The sequence below is a fragment of the Dermacentor silvarum genome, chromosome 8 (genome assembly GCF_013339745.2).
Source record: "Dermacentor silvarum isolate Dsil-2018 chromosome 8, BIME_Dsil_1.4, whole genome shotgun sequence".
Lineage (NCBI taxonomy): Eukaryota > Metazoa > Arthropoda > Arachnida > Ixodida > Ixodidae > Dermacentor > Dermacentor silvarum.
In genome coordinates this window covers 39,063,331-39,085,046 of record NC_051161.1, presented here as the reverse complement: position 1 = coordinate 39,085,046, position 21,716 = coordinate 39,063,331, and the positions used below count along the sequence as shown (strand labels likewise).

Sequence of the window (21,716 nt, the reverse complement as noted above, 5' to 3'; positions counted from 1 at the left end):
GACACGCGATATCACAAATATGAAAGCATCTAAAGTGGCACTCTAAGAATATGGCTTAAGTACAGCCCAAGACATTCCATGGCCACAATTTTCTAACAATGCATTTTATGCAATTCCTTTTCACGTTTTTTGCGCTTCGCCAGTAATCAGAGGGACACTCCACACACATTATCAATAAGATCAGCCAGCCATCGAGCAAAAGGCATTGGCTACAATATCATGACCCGTATCTCTAACAGTGATGCTGTTGCTACAGACAGATGAAAGTTCATTCATGCACTTAATTATTATTGGAGACTACTATATTGACTAGGTTTCACTGGTGGCGGCTTCGAGGACATGCCGGCAACAAAATGAAAATATTGCTATTTCTGCTTGCCTCAGTGGCCAAATTACGACACTGCACTCTGTGAGGTGTGCAAAATTTCTGTCATCCTTATACATTAAAAGTCTATGGGGCTAGTGGCGGTGCTGACCGAATAATCAAGTGTCCAAATTATCGGTCGGCGACTATGTTTGTATGTAAACAAAGCACCTTAAACATGTACCATGTGAGTTTTTTTTTTATTTTTATTTGTGAGGAATCATGTGGCCGACAGCAGATTCATTTGCCGCCCTTTCCGGGCAAGATGATGCCATCGTACTGCAAAGAGAAAATATCACAGCGTTAGTTACCATTTCTCAGGTCCTCAAACTAAACCTTGAAAATACTGTAAACTGAACAAAAAGGTGTACCCCCCCCCCCCCCAAACGACGAACAGGTAGAATGGCCCTTGGTTCTGCCTAATGTGAGCGATTGCAGCCGAAGTGCACTGCCAGAGGCCTTTTGTCCCAAGGAGAGTATGAAAGGGCAAAAAGACAACAGCACCCCTGCCAAAGTGATAAGATTTATCTTTTGCTGCAACATTCTAGAATATTAAAAATTACTCTGAACAGTGGCTAAGTGTTTGTCAGTCAAAGCAGCTGCCAGCATAAAGGGGTCATATGCAAACAGCATTTTTAAGAATGACCGCTTTATCAGCAGTACGGAAGCTGTACCTCCAATATTGTAGTAAGGACTGAATGTCTGTCAGGCCCAACGTTGCAAAGGAGGATTTGCTGTTGCACTTGTTGAGATACAACACAGGACAGCATGCCGATAAAGCATGAGTGCCTGCCGATGAAGTGCGATAGTGCAGCTGAGAACACAAATGAAACAGTGATGCTACTGCGGACTTCTGATTTGAAGCAACAGAAATTTCGTTTTGGAGCAGGCAATTTGGCTTTTGGGAGCAGCTGATTTTTCACATCCTGAAGTATTTTGCAAACGCAAGTTGCAATTTACTTTCAAAGAACTGAATAATTTGTACATTCTTACAAGAAGCTTGGTAAACATGGCAAGAAAGTCCTTGGTAGTTTTTTGCTACGCACCACAAATTACGGCTTGCTTAAACAGCTTCGCTGTTAAAAGGGGGCAGGACGGAGGGAGATTCTAGAAAGAGGAAGCACGCCTCTGTCGCGCTCAAGGCACCGAGAAGGGAGGGATGGTGGCCGGCGTTGTACTGTGGCATCAACTGCGTACTGCGCGGCGGCGCGTGGTCTGTATCTTGAAAGCCATCTGCGTTGGGGGCAGAGTCCAGGCAGTGTAGGTGCGTCGGCGGCTCGTAGCTTTGCGTGTACTGTGTTCTCCACGCTCAGTTTGCGTTCAAGCGATAGACAGCACCAAAAGGTCACTTCGCTCACTGCTGCTGCGGCGCTTCCTTACGCCAGCGTTTGACAGCACGTGTCCGCACTCATCGAGTGTGGTATGTTCATGTTTGCCTGTGTGCGCTGACACCCTGCTCATTAATATAGTGAATGTTTATACAGACGATCAAACTAAAACTATCCTTACTATCCGGCTTTTTTTTTTTACACGTAAGAATTTAAATAATATTGTGTGCAGTTAAACATTACTCTAATTTCTCAATTTTTCCTGTTTCTCGGCTCTTGCGTTTCCCCGCTTACTTTTTTTTGTTACGGTCCCGTGAAAAACAAATTAGCGGGATTCTACTGCACTAGCTGCATTTCCGGAGTAGATAATGTCCTCCAATGAATCGCCAATTGAACTTGAAGCCACGAGCACTGCCACACACAGCCTACCCCTCTGCCATCCTCAACTGCATTTGATTGTTTCGTGGGGTGTGAGGTCCCAAGCAACACAGGGGGTACAGAGAGGTCATAGTGGAGGACTGATTTTGGCTACCTAGTTTTTTTTAAATCAAACTAATTGTAAAACTTTCACTCAATTTTATCGCAAAAATCAAGATACACGTGCATTTTTGCGCTTTGCCCCCATCAAAATGTGGCCGCTAGAGTTACTGTATATGCTCCCTACGGGAGCAGAGTTGCGCGTAGGTCCGCCATCTTGCCTAGCAAGCAACCAAACCTATGTGGTGAAGCCGAACTCCGTTTTTGCAGGCGACATGCCTACCGTGTCGTCGGTCGGCCATGGGTGCTTTTCCATCGCGTGTGAACCGCTTTTCCGTCTAATCGCAAACAAAGCGCATGGAAACAGCTCACTAGATAAAATAGTCAAGAAGAAAAAAAGGCACTGCTGATTTTTAACGCGCGGCGTGAGATGGAGCGCGAATAATATTAGTTGTTTTTTGGACTTGTGCGTTTACCTGTGCACCTTCTCGGAACTTTCCGCTTTCCGAGCGATTGGTGCAGTTGGGAGCAGAGCACCCGGTCAATTAGAGCGGTTTAGCTTGTCCGGTTATCGGGTAAACGCGCAGGCGGACCGAGCGTTGGGGCCAGTAGGCGGAACCGTAAACGTGAGCGGCCTGTATGGTGCTGCCATCTGATGGCGCAGAGCGCAAACAGACAAAAACAGCTAATACGGCAGTAACCAAGTGTATTTTACTTCGCTGCTGGCGTAAGTTTTCGGCAGCAACACGATTACGCCACTGCCGAAAATTTACACCAGCAGCGAAGTAGAAATCACTTGGTTACTGCAATATTAGCTGTTTTTGTCTGATTACGGTGGAATTTCGATGGAACTACGATTGAACACCTGGGAGATCTGCTGCGCACGTTGTGTTGTTCCGCAGCTGACACGCACGTAACAGCGAACGCCAAGATCGACCAGATTCGCTTTGAACTTGGCTAGCGTTAATCCAGTTCGCTGCAGCGGCGGCGTCGGGAAATACAAGAAACTGACCGGAGCATCAGCTTCTCCTCAGTGCATGGTTGCTTGGAACCCACGTGATGGCGTTCGGCCAATGGAGGCACGATCGGCGTTCATAAATCAGACGCGCAACTCTGCTACCTTTGGTAGCATATACAGTAACTCTAGTGGCCGCTGCAGCCAGCAATCAAACCCGTAAGCTCCTGCTCGCATAACGCTGGTAGATCTACTGCACCTTCCTTCCCGTGGCACTCACTGTGTTACGCCAATAGACAAATGCTGCCTGCCCTACACACAATATCAGGAGTGTCCAAACTACAACTCAAGGCTCTCTGACAAGTTTGTATGGCTCTTGGCATATAGCTGTCTGACAACCCTTGCATTAGATGTTTCCTCACTAGAAAGAAATGTTGGAAACCAATGCATTCCATAGCACGTTATCTGTCTAAATTTCTCACAACTGACACTAGCCACAAAGTTTCCAGCATGAGGGTATGCTTTGAACACTGGAAAACTAATTCTGCAAATACAACATGCACACCTATTGAGAAGTTAATTAGCAAAAATTATTGAAATTGCCTAAGCTATTTTGCTAATTCTGATTACATTTGAGCCTTGAATCACCCGGGGTTTTTTTAGTAATCCAAGACAGTTTTCGAAAAATGCTTGGTATGTCCAAACTAAACTTATTTCCAACGGATCCAACATAAATATTCACACTACACTCATCAAAGCTGATCATGCTGCATCTGTCTCAAGACTACTGTCGGTTCTGAAACCTAGTAAACTGGGTGATGCAGTTGAGAAAAAAAGAATTCACAATTCTATGCTATGAAATACCGTCCCAAATACTACACTCTATTTCATACTTAAAAGGCAACGCTGTGGAACCTACACAAGTGGTGCAGTCATAGAAGTCCCACTCCATGTGTTATGGAGCGAAGCTGTTTTATCTGCAACCCCTTCAACGAAATTACCTTATATATACAACTACAGCTTGTGGACGTAACAATATGTCAAATCATAATTGTGCACCTTTGCACTTAGAGTATGACATACTATATTTTGGTCGCACATGCGGGTGGTCCACTGTGGCCACTGGTCGATGAAGCAAGTAACTTCAATCATTCAGTGGTAAATAGATCAGAAACATGGTTTATGACACACAACTTAAGTCACATACCTCTATCTTTTATATGTGAAGTGCCATTTTTTTAAACGCAAATGCGAACAGTGAGAAGTTTGTCTAGCTTTTGTAGCGTCGCCTGCTATTATGAAACAGAGCGTCAGCCACTTTGCACAAAGGTTGTTAAATGAAAGCTCCAGAGGGGAGGAAGTAAAAACAATCATTAGCCACATGGGGATGCTGACCTTCTGTTGGAACCACTTGATGGCCTCTTCCTTTGAAAGCCGGTGATTGCAACCAATGGTGCCTTTCTTGTGGCGCCTGTGTGCAACATTAAAGCCTGGCCGGCCCAGAACTACGTAAAAGTCCAGACCGTAGATGCCAATGGTGGGGTCATACTTGATACCCAGGTCAATGTGCTCCTGGATACCAAAGCCAAAGTTCCCGGTGTCCGAGAAGTTATCTTTGCGGAGCTCGTATTCTCGCACCTGCATGGAGGAAAGGAAGGCATGCCACATGGCAGTTCAGAGGAGCCAGTGAATTTGATTCTTCTTAATTCCAGGAGCTGTAGCAATCTTGTATTAACTGGTTTATTAGTGGGCTCTTGAAAAATGATTACAATAGAACACATCTAATACGTTTTCCACGGGACTGCAAGAAAAAAAATCTAATGCCAGGGAAATGTATTACGCAAACATGTTGAATATTAAAACCGAATGATAATGCAGACTCAAAAGAGACCACCTAAAGTCAGAAATATTGGATTCAGCAGAGAATGAGAGACATCCCAAAAGTGACATAAAAAGGTGCATTGGATTCTCAGATCACTTTCAATGATACCTTCTCACTTGAAAGATTTTGCATGACTAGCATTAGACACATAAGTGTCCACGAGCAGTGGCATTCTGAGCTATGTGCCAGAATCGCTGTCTTATCATTCTTATCCAGAAAAAGAAAAACAAAGAAGTGCAGAACCAATTTTTGCAATGCAAAAAAGATGCAACCTGCTAATGACCTTAACAAAATGGGCACTTATTCATGCTCACGTTTCAAACACTTCTATTGCTGTCTACAGAACACAATGTGCCCCCCTTGCTGTCCAATGTGTTTGAGGCTCTGCACTCTTAGAATGGCTTTGTAAGCATCGTGAATGAGCCGATGGACCAAGCCTTTACTACCAATTTCACCAGTTTATCCTGCGACGCATCTAAGTTTGCGGAACACCAAGAACATGTGATACAGCTCATTGCCACTAGATTATGTAAAATCACTCTTCTTTTGAATGAGTATTTTAATGAAAGTAGTGTATGAATGTTGTAAACCTACACAAAAGCGTCTGTTGCCATATTGTGCACAAATGGTGATGACGCTGCCGAGTTTGGCTGCTGCCAATGCCGCAAGCGTTTGTTTCGTATTCAATTCTAATGTGTACACAATTTCTGAACCCATATTTTTAAAAGGAAAAAGAAAGGGGGGGGGGGGTGATGAATAGACAGAAGTAGACTATTTTGTATGTGCCTATTGGAAGCAGGCAGCTAAAATAGCTCTCAGATGCTCCTAACAATCCAGACAGCTAGATGGCAAGTACGAGTTCTTTTTGATTCCTAAGGGTAATGAAATATAATGATAACCAACAAAACCCCCTGAAAGAGCCTGGCAGTCACAGGCAATGCAGTCCGTATACTTTTAACAAAGACTGTACCTCCAATTTAGTAGCGAGGCCTGAATTTGTTGTCAGATCTCACGTTGCAAAGGAGGATTTACTCTAGCACTTGTTGACATACAACACAGGGCTGAGTGCACAACACGCATTCAGTACCTGCCGATGAGTGCTTTGGCAATTGCTGCACATGTGGCCGCTTTAAATCTAGAAAAGATGACCAGCTTTCAACACGCATTGATCAGTTACTCACGTGGAAGCAGGCCAAACAAACAAAATTGTGATCATGCAGGCTTCTTGTCAAAACTACACTACTCTTGTATGTGCCTATCATATTAGAAGCAAGCAGCTAAAATGTGTCAGATGGCTCCATTACTTTTCACATTCAGTGTTTAAATATCAAAGCATCAGGCACCAATTTTTCAACAGCCTTAGCTGCACCAAAGGGCGCCTGAAACATGCCACCTGCAAGCTGAACATCACACACACCTTGAGGCCTTTCTCGAGGATCTCCTCAGCCTTGGGGCCCCGGACGGTGCAGTGCACAGCAATTTTCTCGTTTCTCCTAATGCCGAATGATCGCACAGTGTAGCGGGCCTTGGAGAACACAGGCTGCTGGCCTGTCAGCTGTTCGAGCACCTGATGAGAGTCAAAAGACAGTTCAACATATTGAAACCTGCAGCAGAGATGCGAGCGTTTTCCTTGAACCAAATGTCCAAGTCGTCTGCATTCGAGGCTGAGGCATATGCTTCTGCACGCTTTAGCGATACAATCACCAGTGTTCTTACGACAAGCAAATGCAGATCGGCAAAATACTCTGCGAGATGGGTGATACAACCTGTGCCTATTAGTGCTGGCACTTAACTACGATACGATAGCTGCTATTTGTCACGACCTTTCATGGATTATGCAGTTCCATTATTACACGGCCGTGTTAATCATGGCTTGGCTAGACCTGCTATGCAGTGAATCTTAACCCTGTCGCAACTCTTGTATACCACATGAACAGGAGGCTGCACAAATGAAATCAGTACCACTCCACATCACACAATCAATTACCAAACTTGCCAACCTTATAATATGGCTAATACAACACCAAATACTAACAAGATATATTAAAAAGGTTGACAACAAATCATGTTGATTGTTTAATGGCATTCATTGCCCCAAAGGAAAGATGGTTATTAAAGATTCGCTGACTGTTCGTAGCAACACTGGAGGGGCACTTTGCGCTACAGAATCACAGAAAGAATGACCAACATGACGAAAAAAAAAAATGTTTTTATAAGTCCACTTCATGAAATATTAACATAACAGCTGACAAAAGTTCAGTTGCCATTATATGCTGGTTTTATAATTTGTATAAGTCCTATAAATGTCACTGATGCAGGTAGGTACAAATAACCGCCAGGTGTGAATATTTTGTCAGCGACTATACTTTTATGCTTTTGAAATCAGTTCTGCATTACCTTCATTCAAAAAAAAAAAAAAACATGAATGCATTTAACTATATCTTGACAAAGTCTATTACGGCCAAAAATGTCAATTGAAACAGTTCTATATGAACTTTTGCAAAGGTTAAACTTGACAAACGAAGATTGAAATCATTGATGCTAATACAAAAATCATATATGAGCTCTAAAAGTCATTACAATAGAATTGTAGAAGTTAGCAAATACACTATGCTGGAATATGTCTTTTCCTTTAAAGACTCAAAAGTAGTGGACATCTACTTTTCTCTGGTGGAGAAATCAAGTCAACAAACATGCCAGAAAAGTGCTGCATTAGCAATGTGCATATTGACCCTTTTCGTGGCGATTCCATGCGCGGTGCCATGTTTATTACGTGGTGACTCGACCATTGCTTGCCTCAACTGCCTCTGTTTACAGTGTATGACACCTGCGCGGCTTAGCAAACCTCTGTTTCGGGAGACATCGTAGACGGTGAGACTGGGTGGACGAAACGAAGCTTTGGCTACAGCTTCAGAGAAGTGCTTTCGGAGCTGATGAAGCTACATCCAAACAGTGCGAGCAGCGTATATGGTGCTTGCTCTAATAGCGGGGCTAAAATGTATTCCAAGCTATCCAAACTTTCCGCTCATGAATTGAATCAGGATCAGCGTGTCTTGCTCTTCATTCTTTATCTGGCAAATATTTTGAACCAGCGGCTTGTCACGTTTCCGACTCAGTAATGTTGCTCGGTGCAGTCACTGATTATTTTCTGCCCGATCGCTTGCGGGGGTGCTCAGTTCCATCATGTTTTTCTTGCTACGCACAAGGCTTGAAAACATAGCTGTTCTGTACATTGTAATGCCTTGTAGCTAAGTCGTATTATCGCTAGTAACTCCTTAATCTTGTGGACCAGCACGAAACATTTAGCTTCGACTATTCGTGCACTATCAGTGCAGTAGTCATTTATCATGCGCATACATTCCAGTGTGCACCCGTTTACTTATTCTTGACACGTTGGCGAAAGAGTGGGCGTAAGTTTCCGTGCCAGTTGGGGTAGATGTGTGAAGATACTGTGCGCGAACCCTATAATGACAGGAAGCAGCGCTACTCCCTTTATCATTGTTTAACGAGCAGTACTCACTCTTGCCGACGTACAAGGGCTGAAGCCCTTTCTGTGAAGCTTAGCAATGCAACGCTGGCTACGAGCAAATGTCTGTATCCTCAAAGTAAGCCATACATTTTGAAGTGCCAGAAATACGTACGAACAGTTGCAGCAGCGGTCCGCGAACTTGGCCACACATATTCATTACATTCCTTATTATGCAAGTCACTATTGTTGCAGCCAACTACTGCACACGGCCTCAATCCAGGATTCAATCCAGCATAATTGGAGCAGAGTGCGTGAGCGAAAACTGTTGCATTTCCTACAGCTTATCGCACAGAAACAAGGTAGAAGGTAGCAGTAAGGGTAGAAGGTAGCAGTAAGGTAGAAGGTAGCAGTAAGGGTATTAGATTCGTGCATGCCGCCGAGGCGACATTCGGCGCACCACCGAAAGCGTCATCTCATCTCTCTAGAACAAACTGCTTTGCGAAAAGGGTCAATATGCTCAAACCACCAAATGGCCACCTCAGAGACAGGTCATATGGACAAAATATATTGAAAGTAAATTGATGTACCAATGTGGTGCAAGCTGTACCTCCAATTTAGTAGCAAAGCCTGAATTCGTACTCGGGCCTCACGTTGCAGAGGAGGATTTACTCTTGCACTTGTTGACATACAACACAGGGCTGAGTGCACAACACGCATTCAGTGCCTGCCGATGAGTGCTTTTAGAGGAAAAACTATAGTCTGACTTGGATTCACATGGCAAAAAATTTCCCAGATGTGTAATCATTTGTACTTTGAACATGTACTAATCAGCTACACTAGTGGAAGCAGACTAGAAAAAAATGTGCGATACTGTAGGCTTCTTGCCAGAGGGGTAGCCGATTAGTGCTCTTATAACATCATTTGTCTCGCATTATCATGGATTATTATGGTCAGCACCAACATGACATAAATGGGTGCACCTGTTCACCTGAAAGGGGCAACTGCAGCATTTGTTAGGTCATACTAATCCCGTTCCTGCAACATAGCTCTTGCTGGTCATTTCTCTGGAGCAAATAGAAATGCGCGAGAAAAAATTTAGCACTTAGTTTTTCAATCTTTATGAATACAATAAGCACAAACTTGTACTTCAATGTCTCGAGCAATTCCCTTACGCACTTACACCTCTTCTCCCGATTATATAGGACATCAGATGGGGAGAACACCACCGCTAAGCAAAACTGAAAATGTTTAGAGGTCTCTACGTGCTACACCAGCTGCCATAACCAACATTCCAGGTAGATGTTTCTGGTTGTGAAAATTTTAATCTTTGCCGGCTAACACAAAATAACTAATTCACTAGTAGTAATAGCTAATGTTTCTTGTGTACACAAAACCTAAATAGCTTCTTTAAGTTGTGATGTTTACAAACACCTATAAGCCATAACATTAGTGTCAAATGAAACATGAAAGGGAAGCACGTGCCGGAAGTATAACAGAGTTCTGTACAAAGGCTCACCTTGGCAGCTCGTGTCAGCCTGTCTCCCGATTCACCAACACAAATGTTAAGGCACAGCTTTCGGATCCGAACCTCCCGCATGGGGTTCTTATCCTTGTCTTTCTTGTCCTTTCTCGGCAGTTTCGTCTGTAAAGGAAGGTGGGTACCAAGCACATGTCAATGCATTCACAAAACATGCCTCCATAAGTCCACAGCAGCCACAGTGTCATTTCTGCAGACCTACTTTCATCATTCTTCAGAAGTACGACCATTGTCGACCGTAAATTCCTTTCAAGAAATGGCAAGCTTGCGGTGCTCTACTGCTTAAGTGCCCCGAAATAGCGATATGGTTGTTCGAATCAATAAGCGCAACATGTGCTATCGCTATCTGCAGTGTGCCGATGCTGTACTCTAAAAAAAAAAAAAAGTTATATTTTCCTGTTGACGGAATGATTTCGATGCCATGTATCTGGTAGCACAGCCATGCGCCATAATGAATTTAATGCTCTTGAAAGGGGCATTTTATTCACAACGGGCTATCACGTTGAAAGGAAAGCTTTTTTTTCCGAGTGGCACAAAGGGGGGCAGCCGCCGTGAGGGCCCTCCACCCGATCATGTTTGGAAACTTATTCAGCAAACCGTTGTTCATAAGGCCTTTATAATGGGCAGGTTTGCGCTTTTATTGGAAGTCCATACAACTCTCGAAAGGCTTCCCACGCATGTTACTTATTCTGCAGTAACACCAGCACACGCATTTTTACTCATGCTGGCAGGATCGAAACTCTAGAATGACTACATAGGACCACGGACAATAACTCGCGGGTGGACAAGACTAGACATGCCCAGGCATGAAACCATTGTGACCCTGCCAGGCCTGGCCTGGAATCACTCGTTGCAGCTCATGCCGACGGAAAAATCCCAAAGTAGCCATGAAATTGACTTGTAAGTTGTACACGCGCTCAACACTTCGCCAGCATACACGTTGCGCTTAACATATTTACGGACATGCAAACACCAACAGCATAGAGACAAGCGTAAAAGTCAACGTAAAGTACTTTAACAACTTATTACACTTTAATTAACTATGTTACGACGGAACAGGAACTCTCGTGCGTCAGGCTGCTATAAAGAAAAACGGTATCGTGTATGCACTTTCCCGATGAATTTTGATTGAAAATGTGAAAAATTTTCAGCGTACCTTCGCCGTCATGATGCCGACCGGAAAAAGAACTCGGCTTGTCTTGTCTTATCCGACAGCGGCTCTTTCGTGTATTTTCTTCGTCCGGTTACGGTGGTCCGACACTGCAACTTTTTGGCGCTGTCATCGCTAGCGTTAAAGCATTCACAGATTCACGTCAAACAAGTAATAAATTCTTATGGCGCCTGCTTCTGGCGCATATCCTTGCTTTGTGCAAATGTCAAGGGACATCTTGTATTCATTCTTGACTAGCCATAACTTTGATGCAGTAGAATAAATTCTGCTTTTGGACGCATAATCAATCGCAGTGTTGATGGTGGCCACGGCGTCACTTTGATGAATGAAACCATAGCCTCCTTCATAAAACTTATGTTACGGTGGCTCCCTATGTGAGCATGATGCGAGATTTTGTGCGTAGTGGCACAACTCAGTGTTGCTAGTTGGCGAGAGGAGCAGAATGTCTGTTACTGTATATCACTTATTTACACGTTGCGCTACCATAAGCATATACGAGGCCACGCAGTACAGATGCTCCTATGCATGGAGGAAGGAAAGCGCCATGCTGCTATACGTCTGTTTTCCATCCCGAAACCGACCGGGTCTCGCTACGCGCCGTTTCTACGCGTCTTGCTTTGCATGGCGTCGTAACCTCGTTGATATGGTCTCACGTTTCCAAGATAATTTGTGGCCACCTCAGAAAACCTTTCCAAATGAAAATGTTCCACAAAGGAAATGTTCCACGAAGTCCTTATACATTAGAATGTAATCTTAGAAGCGCAGACATGTACTGGTAATTCTTCTACTGCCCCGTAAAAACCAACTCAACTATATGAAAAATATTCAATGATAACTAAACAAAATTGACCTGGACAAAGCTACTTTGACGGGGCAACTATGGCACTACAAAAGGTTAAATCCTTGTTAAATTATGTGCAGCAAATAGCAGATACGAGAGTTAACATAAGCAATACCAAGATACATTAAACCGAGCTATTATAATGGCTGATATGTGCACCACAGAACACCCATTGTGCACCATGGGTACGGTGGCTAGATGGGTAGGTGTGCCGACCGGCGCCTCCGGAGCGTAGTTCACCGCTTCTCCGCGTCATGACGCAAAATTGGCGCTGCGGTCAGTAGAACGGTTCCGCAGCGCGCGTCGTCTGCTACAGGGGGCTGGCGGACTGGCGGCGAGCAAAAAAAAAATTAAAGCCCGTATTGGAATAGTTGTATGTCGTCTGTTCGTGTCAGTTTCAAAGGTGAAGAGCTCCGCATCTCTCGTACTGTTTGTAAGTTCCTAAGCGATGTGGAATGTTCCAGGTCGCAAAAATGACCGGCGAGATTAGCGGCGGCGTTGCTCCACCAATCAAGACCACCAAGGAGACCTACTGCTTCGCTCCGAACTGCAAGTCGGGCTCTAAATTTGTGAGAAAGACAGCGGAATTGTTCCACTGTCTGACAGCGGAAATGTTCACCCCGAGCTGCTCAGTAGCTTGCTCAATATCGGTGCGGTGGCTAGATTGTATCGGCGACGTTAATGAGCAAGCGGTACACCGAAAAGCGTACGTCCATGAGCTCCTCGACGTTGGAAATTTTCAAGCCGCACATGAGGTGCTCAGCGCTTGCGACATCGAGCACCGCTGCGCTGCTACAGGGAAAAGAAAAGTGATTCTAGGCTGATATTCTATATAGCAGGCTATGTAGCAAGGAAGTTCCTGCAAAGAACCAAGTGCTCCGATTGCTCAGGGACATTACTAAATTCAACAGAATGAGTAGGTCAGGGCTGTTGCTCCCTTCTGAAGCACTAAAAAAACTGGTAGCATCGCTCGAAGACGCCTTCAAACTGTGCTTCAGTTTAAATGAGTTACGAAGGAACAGTGTATCGCCGACTTTGCATCCTTTCTGCAGCTGAATCCCTCGAATTTGTTCGGCTGTAAGCGGCACAAGAAAGAGCTCACAAACGATGTTGTGAAGTTCTGTTCAATTATACGCGTTTACTTTCTTGTCAAGGGCAATAACATGGCGCGCGAAAGCAACAGGGAGAAGAAGAATCACCTGAAGATGAGGCGTGTGCTGTGAATAATGTTATGATGTGGTGGACCAACGTTGCGGCCTCGCTGGCGCTAGGCTATTTATGTTGGTGCGTTTGCTGACTCAAGTTACGAGAGCATTTCTTGTATTTTAAATATATTCACGAATTTAGCCCAAGACGTATTACTCTATTTTATTACAATGAAACAGTGAACCATATGCACTTTCCAACACAATTCTTCTCGCACCATTTTAGATATACCGTAACTGACGCAGCAATAAAACCAATAGCTGGATTTCTCGAAATTGAAACATTAGAACTCGCTAAATATCATGTAAACACGGTTCCACATACCGTATAAAACCATTGCAGTATTGTTTTATGCATGGAAAAAATGCATTTACGTCTTTAATGCAATGGGCTGGAGCGCCGCGTTTATATCAATAAATGTGACCGATTGCCAAGCTAGAAAATTTACTTCAGCATTTCGTTTTTTCTGACTAGACGACAACAACAAGTTCCTCATTCTGGCTTGGCTTACACTGCTCAGAACGGTATTATAACGCGCACTTCAAAGATACAATCAGAGGCAAGCGATACTATCAGACACGCAGCTCGTCTACAGAGCGCAGCCGTCGTTGCGCGCCGCTGAACCGTTCTACTGTCCGCAGCGCCAATTTTGCGTCATGATGCGGAGAAGTGGTGAACTACGCTCGGTCGGCACACCTACCCATCTAGCCTACCGTACCATGGGTATCTGCTTCACCAATAACTGGAACCAGTGGCGCCAGTTGGTTCTTTATTCTATGGTGGCGCACTGACGGCGAGGGGGGGCGTTACGCAATTTATACATCGCGTAGCGCCATCTGTCGAGGCGCGTGGAAAACACTCAACAGCTTGCTTTCATGTGCGCATGCGCTGAGTGGCGGCGACGGCGGCGCAGAACGGGCAGCGCAGCTCTAGTACACTGTAGCGCGGCACCCGCAGAGCGTGTCGTCTGCTACAAACGTGGACTCTCGGCCGTCTCAATTTGACAGCAATCAAACACAAAAAATATATGCGCACAAATAATAAAAGCGCAAATAAACACGCGGTAGCGCTTTTATGCACGCATACGAAACATTTTTAGATGTCTTTAGAGGAAACAGACGATAAATGATGCTGTACAAAAATACACAACAGAAGTACTTGTTTTTCAATCCTCTACGTCTGCGCGGAAGCGAAGGTGCGAAATTTTCGTCTTCCTCGCTTTGTTTACCATGTCTGCAGTATGTTCATTTATGCCTGACGGAACAAGGTATCTTGATACTTGTGCGTGAAGAGACTGAGCAACAGGACAGTGTTTTGTTCCCGGCTGTAAATCTGGTTATGGCAAAGGACGCGAAACGTTTTCGCTCTTCGCTTCGCCATCTGATCTTCTGCACCAGTGGCGTCAAAAAATTCCTGAAATAAGCGAGCGCTTAAAGCAATGGACAAAATATGTGCGCGACACTTCGAGAAGCAGCTTATTTTTGATAGTTACTTCAGCAAAGACAAAGGCGATGTCCTACTAGATGTAACGAAAGTGCCTCGACTTCGAAGCAGAGCCGTTCCTTCAATTTGTTTAGGGAAGCTTGGCATAGCTCAATGATGCTGAATGCCAGGAGGAACCAGAAGACGCCAATGCAGAAGGACGAGAGGAGCTCAATTTAACTTTGTCTACAACTACACACAGTGCAGGTGCGCCTTCCCTTGTCCAGAGACATGCCGTAATTTAGAGAGAGAGAAAGGGAAAGAAAGACAAGTAGGTTAGCCAGTGTAAATACCGGCTGGCTACCCTGTAAATTATCAGCCTCGCCTTCGAGATGATTCCCCCAGTTATGCAGACACATAATCAGAGCTTCTCTTGTGAAATAATGAGCAGGAAACACTGGCAGGAATTCCTAATTATTATGTTTAATGAGAATGTGGCGATTCTGCTCGCAAGAGAACTGGGCGACACGAAAAGCACCGCGAGAAACAAAGAAGCAAGCGAAGCATCTTAGCACTTGATGCGTGCTCAGATAAAAAAGAGTGATAAACGTCAGCTTTTCCATAAAAACTTCTTTTCGTTGTCGTCTGTCATCGCTTGAGACCACCCGAACTGCCGTTATATCGCCTTACCATTTGCTATAGCTTTTCTTTACATCTTAGTTTCCGTAATTTGTTTATTTTCTCTTCCTGTGCCTTGTAAAGTTCCATGTAGGCCACCTGACAAATGCCCCACATTTGGCCTGTATAAAATAAATTAAATAAAATGATACATGACTTGTTTCTCCTGCTAACGTCACTCCGTGAACCGCAAGAGCTATGCGGCGTGAGGGCGTGCGCGGAGCAGCTGACAAGCAGGTGCCGCGAGAGAGTCCCCGCGCCTTTGCTCCTCTCCGCTACAGAGTTTTTCTTCATTCGTAGCACCGTCTGGCGAACACGCTGTGAAGCAGGAGCCGGCGTTGCAGAATGTGTCCCTTCCAGACGAGCGGAGTCGGCGCTCCTGTCTTATCTTACTCCGTGGGCATGGCACACAAGTGTTATACTAAACGAAGTCAACTCCAAAATGGGATCTTTCTGCAAAATTTGAGCAAGAACAGTGCAGCGGTGAGCGCGAAACCTTTTTTTGAACACGCACAGCAAAATATTCAGGACCCCTGTACATAAATGACAAAAATTTTTAAACATTTCTGTTATAACACTGTTGCGAAACAGTGGTTGCCCCCTCATGCCTTGACCTTGTGTATTCATGCACCCAAATCATTTTGTTAGCTATGTCATATTTCAGCACAGGAATTGATCACCAGTGGAAGAACAAGGGAAGCAATTTGAGCTCAAAACCAACATTACGATAAGGGGAGTTGTCTTCGTAAGAAGTCCTGTGATGGAGACAACTCCCATAGCTGAAACAGTGACTCCAGACTGGGACTTTCCTTGTTTGTTGGCTGTTAATCAATTCAGCTCTTTTACTATTTTGTCTTGCTTGGATTTCAGCATGCGAGTACTTCAGATATCTCAGAAGGTGCCTTACTTAAGTCTCGAAACATTTCAAGTGTAAAGATGGCTTTAATGGATGATTCTTGTAGTTCTTGACCCAATGCTATCAGGAAAAAGTGAAGCACTGGTCACCCACTGCACAAAACAGTGTGGTTGAGTACCAGGGCCACGGTTGGTGTAGTCCACTGCCAGGCTTCAATGCAGTCAGAGGCTCCCGCTCACCCACTTTCCACAATCGCACTACTTTGTCATGTCCTGCTGAGCACACAGTTCGGTCAGATGCATTGTAGCTGAGTGGCATTTTCAGCCCGTTGTTGCAGTGGCCACTGAATTCCTGCACAACTTGCTGGTTCCGAAGGTCCACCTGAATGACAAACAAATGAGTTTATGCACACACAATTAGTATACGTCTCCTTTGGCAAGATTCCTAAGCAAGACATACTTTCGTTAACGTCTCAAAGTGACCATTCAAAGAGACCTTTCAGGCACCAATGTATTCTGTTGATTGAAAACTTACCTTCAGTGCATTTATTGTATAGTCAGAATTATAAAAAGCATACAGCTGCAGAATAGATTAAGAATTTTCAATTCTTATGTCAGTTTCCTCAAGTTTACAGAATATGGACTCTATGCAAAAACTCACTAGAGGAACATTGCATATGAGAACAAAAACTATTTTATGTCTTAGCAGGCTTGAAAAGCACTTACCCAGGCATTTGAAAATTATGCCTGGTGCAACACATTGTGAAAAACAATGAAAAGAGTGAACCCACTACATACGACATACATACACCAAGCAAGTACACACAACAGTCTACCTTCTCACTTGTATTGCTAAAACATTTTGAGCTCATTATTCAAACTTGCAACATGATTTCAATGAGAACTTTTACAAAATGCATATTTTAAGTATCATTACTTTCATCAATGCTTTTGCTGTTGAGGCACTTTCTTTGCATACACAACAGTGTACACAGCACTCTAAAGGGTTAAAGAGAAATACTAAATCAGTTTAGAATGACCAATGTTTTTTTTTTTTTTTCAAAATTGTATTTTCCTTAATTCTGCAGCAATAGATTGATTATTAGACTAGGAAATGAAGGTCAAACTTTCAACTCTTGACTTTCAAGCCAGACTCCTTGCACCACTACATCAGAGTGACATCACACAGATTTCAAAGTATTTTTTTCGTACTTGGGCCCGCTGTAGCGCAGCCTGAAAATTTCCAAAGTTCAGTCTCTGGTTCCTTTAGAATACAATGCAGTTTATCTCAACAGATACAAAATTTAACTAGGCCCGAGCAGACACCATTAAACTCCATGGCGAGCTGGTGCACGAACTTCAAGGGTGCATCGCCACCCACCTATTGTCTCAGAGTCCTTTTTTGACTCCTCTCACAGTAAGAGCGGCTTTTTGCAAATTGGAGAATGGTTATTTACTAAAAAGATGGAGCTTATTTTTCTCTTTAGTGTCCCTTTAATGTTTGTTATTAAATACCTGTATTAGAGCTTATTCAGCAGCTTCTAGAGGATTATAAAAGATTAATTGACCCAATAGCTCACTTTCATGCCGTTTGTGTAATTTTAGGCAGAGCGCAAGTGAAATTCCACAGCATTTTGCATTTCGTACAATGTGTGGTGTCAAAAAAATTTTCCCTTGACTTCCAAAACACTCAGTGCTTAGGCGTTAGCAACATATGTAATCATGGTACGACGTGGAAGTGACTACACTTCGTCCCAGTTTTCATATGCTTACCATCCAGCATGCCTGCCAGTGAAATGGCTAATGTGCTTCAAACTTAAACAAGCCAAGTTGAAAGAACTGCAGATTTATGCGGTATGCTACAAGATAACTCAAATGTGATGTTATGTGCTCCATGCCAAGAGAGTTGAAATTCAAGTATTATAAGCTATGTGAATAATACATTCTTTCTGACTCTCATTCTTACACTGATAGCTTGAACAGTCACTGATTCACATCAGTCTTGGGTCACAGACACACAGATAAGTGGAGAGAAAATGCTGAAGGCCTTCTAATGGCGGGAACATATGTACACATGTGCAACATTTTTACCATCACATCATAAACATTCATTGCAAACAGTACATAAAATTTAGCACACGAGGAAGTTACTTTTTCGAAATAATCTGCATCAGATGATGTTATTGCTAAACCTAATGGCATTATAATTGAACCTCATCATGATGAAATGGACCTTTTCCACGATGGGAGAGCGCCTCTAGCGACAAGAGTCAGAAGCAAACACGGTGGCTCTCGGTCGACGTGACGGGGACCGCTGGTTATTTGTTCTACGGGGTCCGCGGGATAGCTTGCGTGCCCTGCAGTGTGTCAGGTGTCATTTGTTAAGTTGCTGCTGTTTTGCATATACGCAGTACACCTGCATCGACATCGCTGATCTTCTTAGCTGCTTGTCGACTGTTGCAAAGCTTTTTTCAGCATGTTTTCTATTGAAGAATTGAAGAAACTTCACGACTCCAGTGGTCAGTGGAGCTGCGATTTGGAGTGTGTGCCGCCAGTGACGGACAATGTGATCGACAGCTATTTCGACGAGTTGAACCGGCAGCTGCATCTAGATGTCAGTGACGGACAATGTGATCGACAGCTATTTCGACGAGTTGAACCGGCAGCTGCATCTAGATGTTCAAAGAGGCTAGATGTTCAAAGAGGAGAGGTACATTCGCCGGATCGAATGTCTGATGCGACGACAACCAGGAGGGACCGAACTTGTGTTGCGCAGCATATCTCATTACTGTGTGCTTGAAAACCGGTTTCCTGCCGTCACAACCGAAAAAAATTGCACGTTTGGAGGCTTTCCGCTGGCATTACTGCAGCCTACGGCAGCACATTGCTGTGGCATCGCAAAAAAAAAAAAAGAAGCTGCGATCCCGCCTGCGGAGAAGCAGCGCGGCCAACACGGAGAGCTCGTACGCGCGTGTATGGCGGCTAGAACTACACGTGCGTGCATGCGTTCACTGTGGCGGATGTCACCAAAAAAGTTTCCGGCCCTCGCCACTAGTGGCGCGGTCAGAGTACTTCCGGTGCGCATGCGCAGAAGGCGCCCATGAAAAAGGTCCATTGCGTCGAACAAAAATGCCTTCATTATATCCAATATTCATTATGAGCACATATTTGCTACATGCTGATATTGGCAAGAAATGTTTTACATTTCCTTTCTTATATGCGATAACCATTACATGTTCGTTATATTGAAGTTCAACTATATTCTGTCAACTCTACTGGACCTCCGCAAGAAAAAAATTAATTTAAGAGGTCATAAACAAATGCCGGCGCTCAAGAGAAACTACAGCACCAGACTTCACATGCAGTCCCATATCATACAATTGGCTGCACAAACACAGGTGCACTTGCTTGCTAAACCCAGCTCTAAGAATGGACACATGCAAGGCAGTGCACAGCCGAATGCACTGCGAACTCACCAAAACCAGTTTTCCATCGTAGGCACTAGCAAGCAGCGTCGAGCCAGAGTCCATTGCTCTGAGGGACACCACACCACGATTGAGTGGAATCACGTACACATGATTCGACTGTGGTTGGTGGCGTAAGTCAGCGCACATCACATTACCACGATGTGTTCCCACAAACAGCAGGTTGCTGTCATCACTAAACTCCAGACCAAGTGGGTCTTCACGACAAGTCCATATGTCAGCCGCCACCGATCTGGCCTCCTGAAGTCGCAGAAGTTGTACGTTCCGTTCCAAGCCGACAGCGTGGACCTGCCCTCCAGTTGCAGAAGCACAGCTACGTAAAGCATCACAAGCGAAAGGCCATGATGTAACTGAACCTTCGCCATTTATAGGACGTGACTCCACGAAACTGCTTGCACCTGACATGCAGTCTGAGGCCACATATGCGCACACAGTGTATGTTGTTCCATCTGGTCGGCAGTAAACACTGATGTCTACCACCTGAAAATAAAACATGAATGTAAAATACCACGAGGCTGAAATGTACACAAGAGCCAATTTACTTTTCAACGTACAATTCACATACATGCATTGCTAAGAAATTTGTATTTGTGGCTACTGTTGTTACATCTTGGCCAAAGAAGCAATGTAACAACAGTAGCCACAAATGGCCAAAGAAGACAATGCATGCATCACTTCTGTGCATCATCTCCTCGTGTCCTTTGCTAAAGTGCTGTTTCTTTGCTGATGTACCAAGCATACCAAATTAGCACTCTGTTATATGTTATTACTGAGAGTGAAGCACACCGGCTAATTGAAATTTCCAGAAAATAAACACGAGCTCTGTATGTGCCTTATTGCAGCCTAGACACGTAGCACAGGTCTGTGATGTGTACTGCATGTTGCGCGTGCAGCATGTTGCGGATCAGGTGCAGACTGCTTTTCCTGGACTGCATGTTTAGGCTGCATGTTTCGAAAACTTTCATTAAAATCTGTTGTTCAAGCATGTTAACAGTCTGCGCACACTTGCCTCAACAGTCAAGTTTTTTACTGGCATTAACTTCGCTTCCGCACTAAACTTTGAAGATTAACACATTTCAGTGATTTCTGCGTACTTCCTCTGTTTCCCTTTCTTTTTGTCTGTCTATGTTTATAATTTTCGTTATTATACATCGCACCACGGGCTAAAATATGGGGTTTTTTTTTTGCCGAGCACAGGTGGACGATTACCTTATGTCTCGGGTGTGCGGCGATAGTCTGCAAGCAGGCAGTCGTACACTTGCCGACATCGACACTGCGCAGGATCGAACCGCGACGGCCGTCTTCTGTTTCGGTAGCCCAAGCGCCGACGACTACAGGACCAGAGTCCCGCTGTCCCGATAGGAAGGTGCACTCCCCTCCGTCGTCAACCTGGGCCTGCAAGGTGCCTCTGAGCGACGCCATGCGCGCACGTTGCACCGAAGCAGCGAGGCTGCCGCATTGCAGTTGCCCTGTCTGCATGCGACTCAGACTCCGAGGCAGTGCGGTGTTGCCACTGCGCTGCAGACTCGTCTCGACGACTTCCCGGCACTTCTTGTCCGACAGCTTGGCCTCGATGGACGCCAGTGTGAGCGGGTTGTGCCTGTTCTGGCCTGGCGTCAGCCGAAAGTAGCGCTTCTGAGAGGCATCGTAATAGAAGCCCGGCAAATGAAACGCATCGTCCTGCCCGCTGTCGCCTCTCGGTGCGAGACTGTCTTGCTGATCACTGTGCCTGCCAAGGCGCCGTTGACGTCGCCGACTGCTTCTCATTTTATTTTCCTTTTGTGTCGTTGTGGTTTCACCAGCTGATGTGCAAATCTGTGTCACAAAACACCCATCGAACACCTATGCTCGACCGCCTTCATGGACTGCGTGGATTTTATTGGAACCGGATTTGACTCGTCTTGAGTTTTTTGGAGCCATTCTCAAGCCATACCATGGCGGAGGAAATGGTAGACCCGGAAGACAAACTCGGAAAACTGACATGACATCTACAAAAGTGATGGCATTGGCGGAAAGTAGTCTTTTTTTATTGTAACGCTCAAAGCG

At 44.6% G+C, this 21,716-nt stretch overlaps 2 protein-coding genes across 2 annotated transcripts; both read right to left on the bottom strand.

Annotated features, from left to right (window-relative positions):
* Positions 1-586: 586 nt before the first annotated feature.
* On the bottom strand, positions 587-11,277 carry LOC119461053 (60S ribosomal protein L11). The gene is made up of 5 exons (XM_037722232.2): positions 11,169-11,277; positions 9,992-10,117; positions 6,424-6,573; positions 4,520-4,762; positions 587-643 (listed from the first exon to the last, which is right to left on the bottom strand). Exons 1-5 carry the CDS (start codon positions 11,178-11,180, stop codon positions 605-607), a joined length of 570 nt encoding a protein of 189 aa, XP_037578160.1. The 5' UTR covers positions 11,181-11,277; the 3' UTR covers positions 587-604.
* A 4,975-nt stretch (positions 11,278-16,252) lies between these two features.
* On the bottom strand, positions 16,253-21,576 carry LOC119461050 (uncharacterized). Its single transcript, XM_037722230.2, has 3 exons — positions 20,880-21,576; positions 19,662-20,150; positions 16,253-16,567 (listed from the first exon to the last, which is right to left on the bottom strand). Exons 1-3 carry the CDS (start codon positions 21,435-21,437, stop codon positions 16,310-16,312), a joined length of 1,305 nt encoding a protein of 434 aa, XP_037578158.1. The 5' UTR covers positions 21,438-21,576; the 3' UTR covers positions 16,253-16,309.
* Positions 21,577-21,716: the final 140 nt, after the last annotated feature.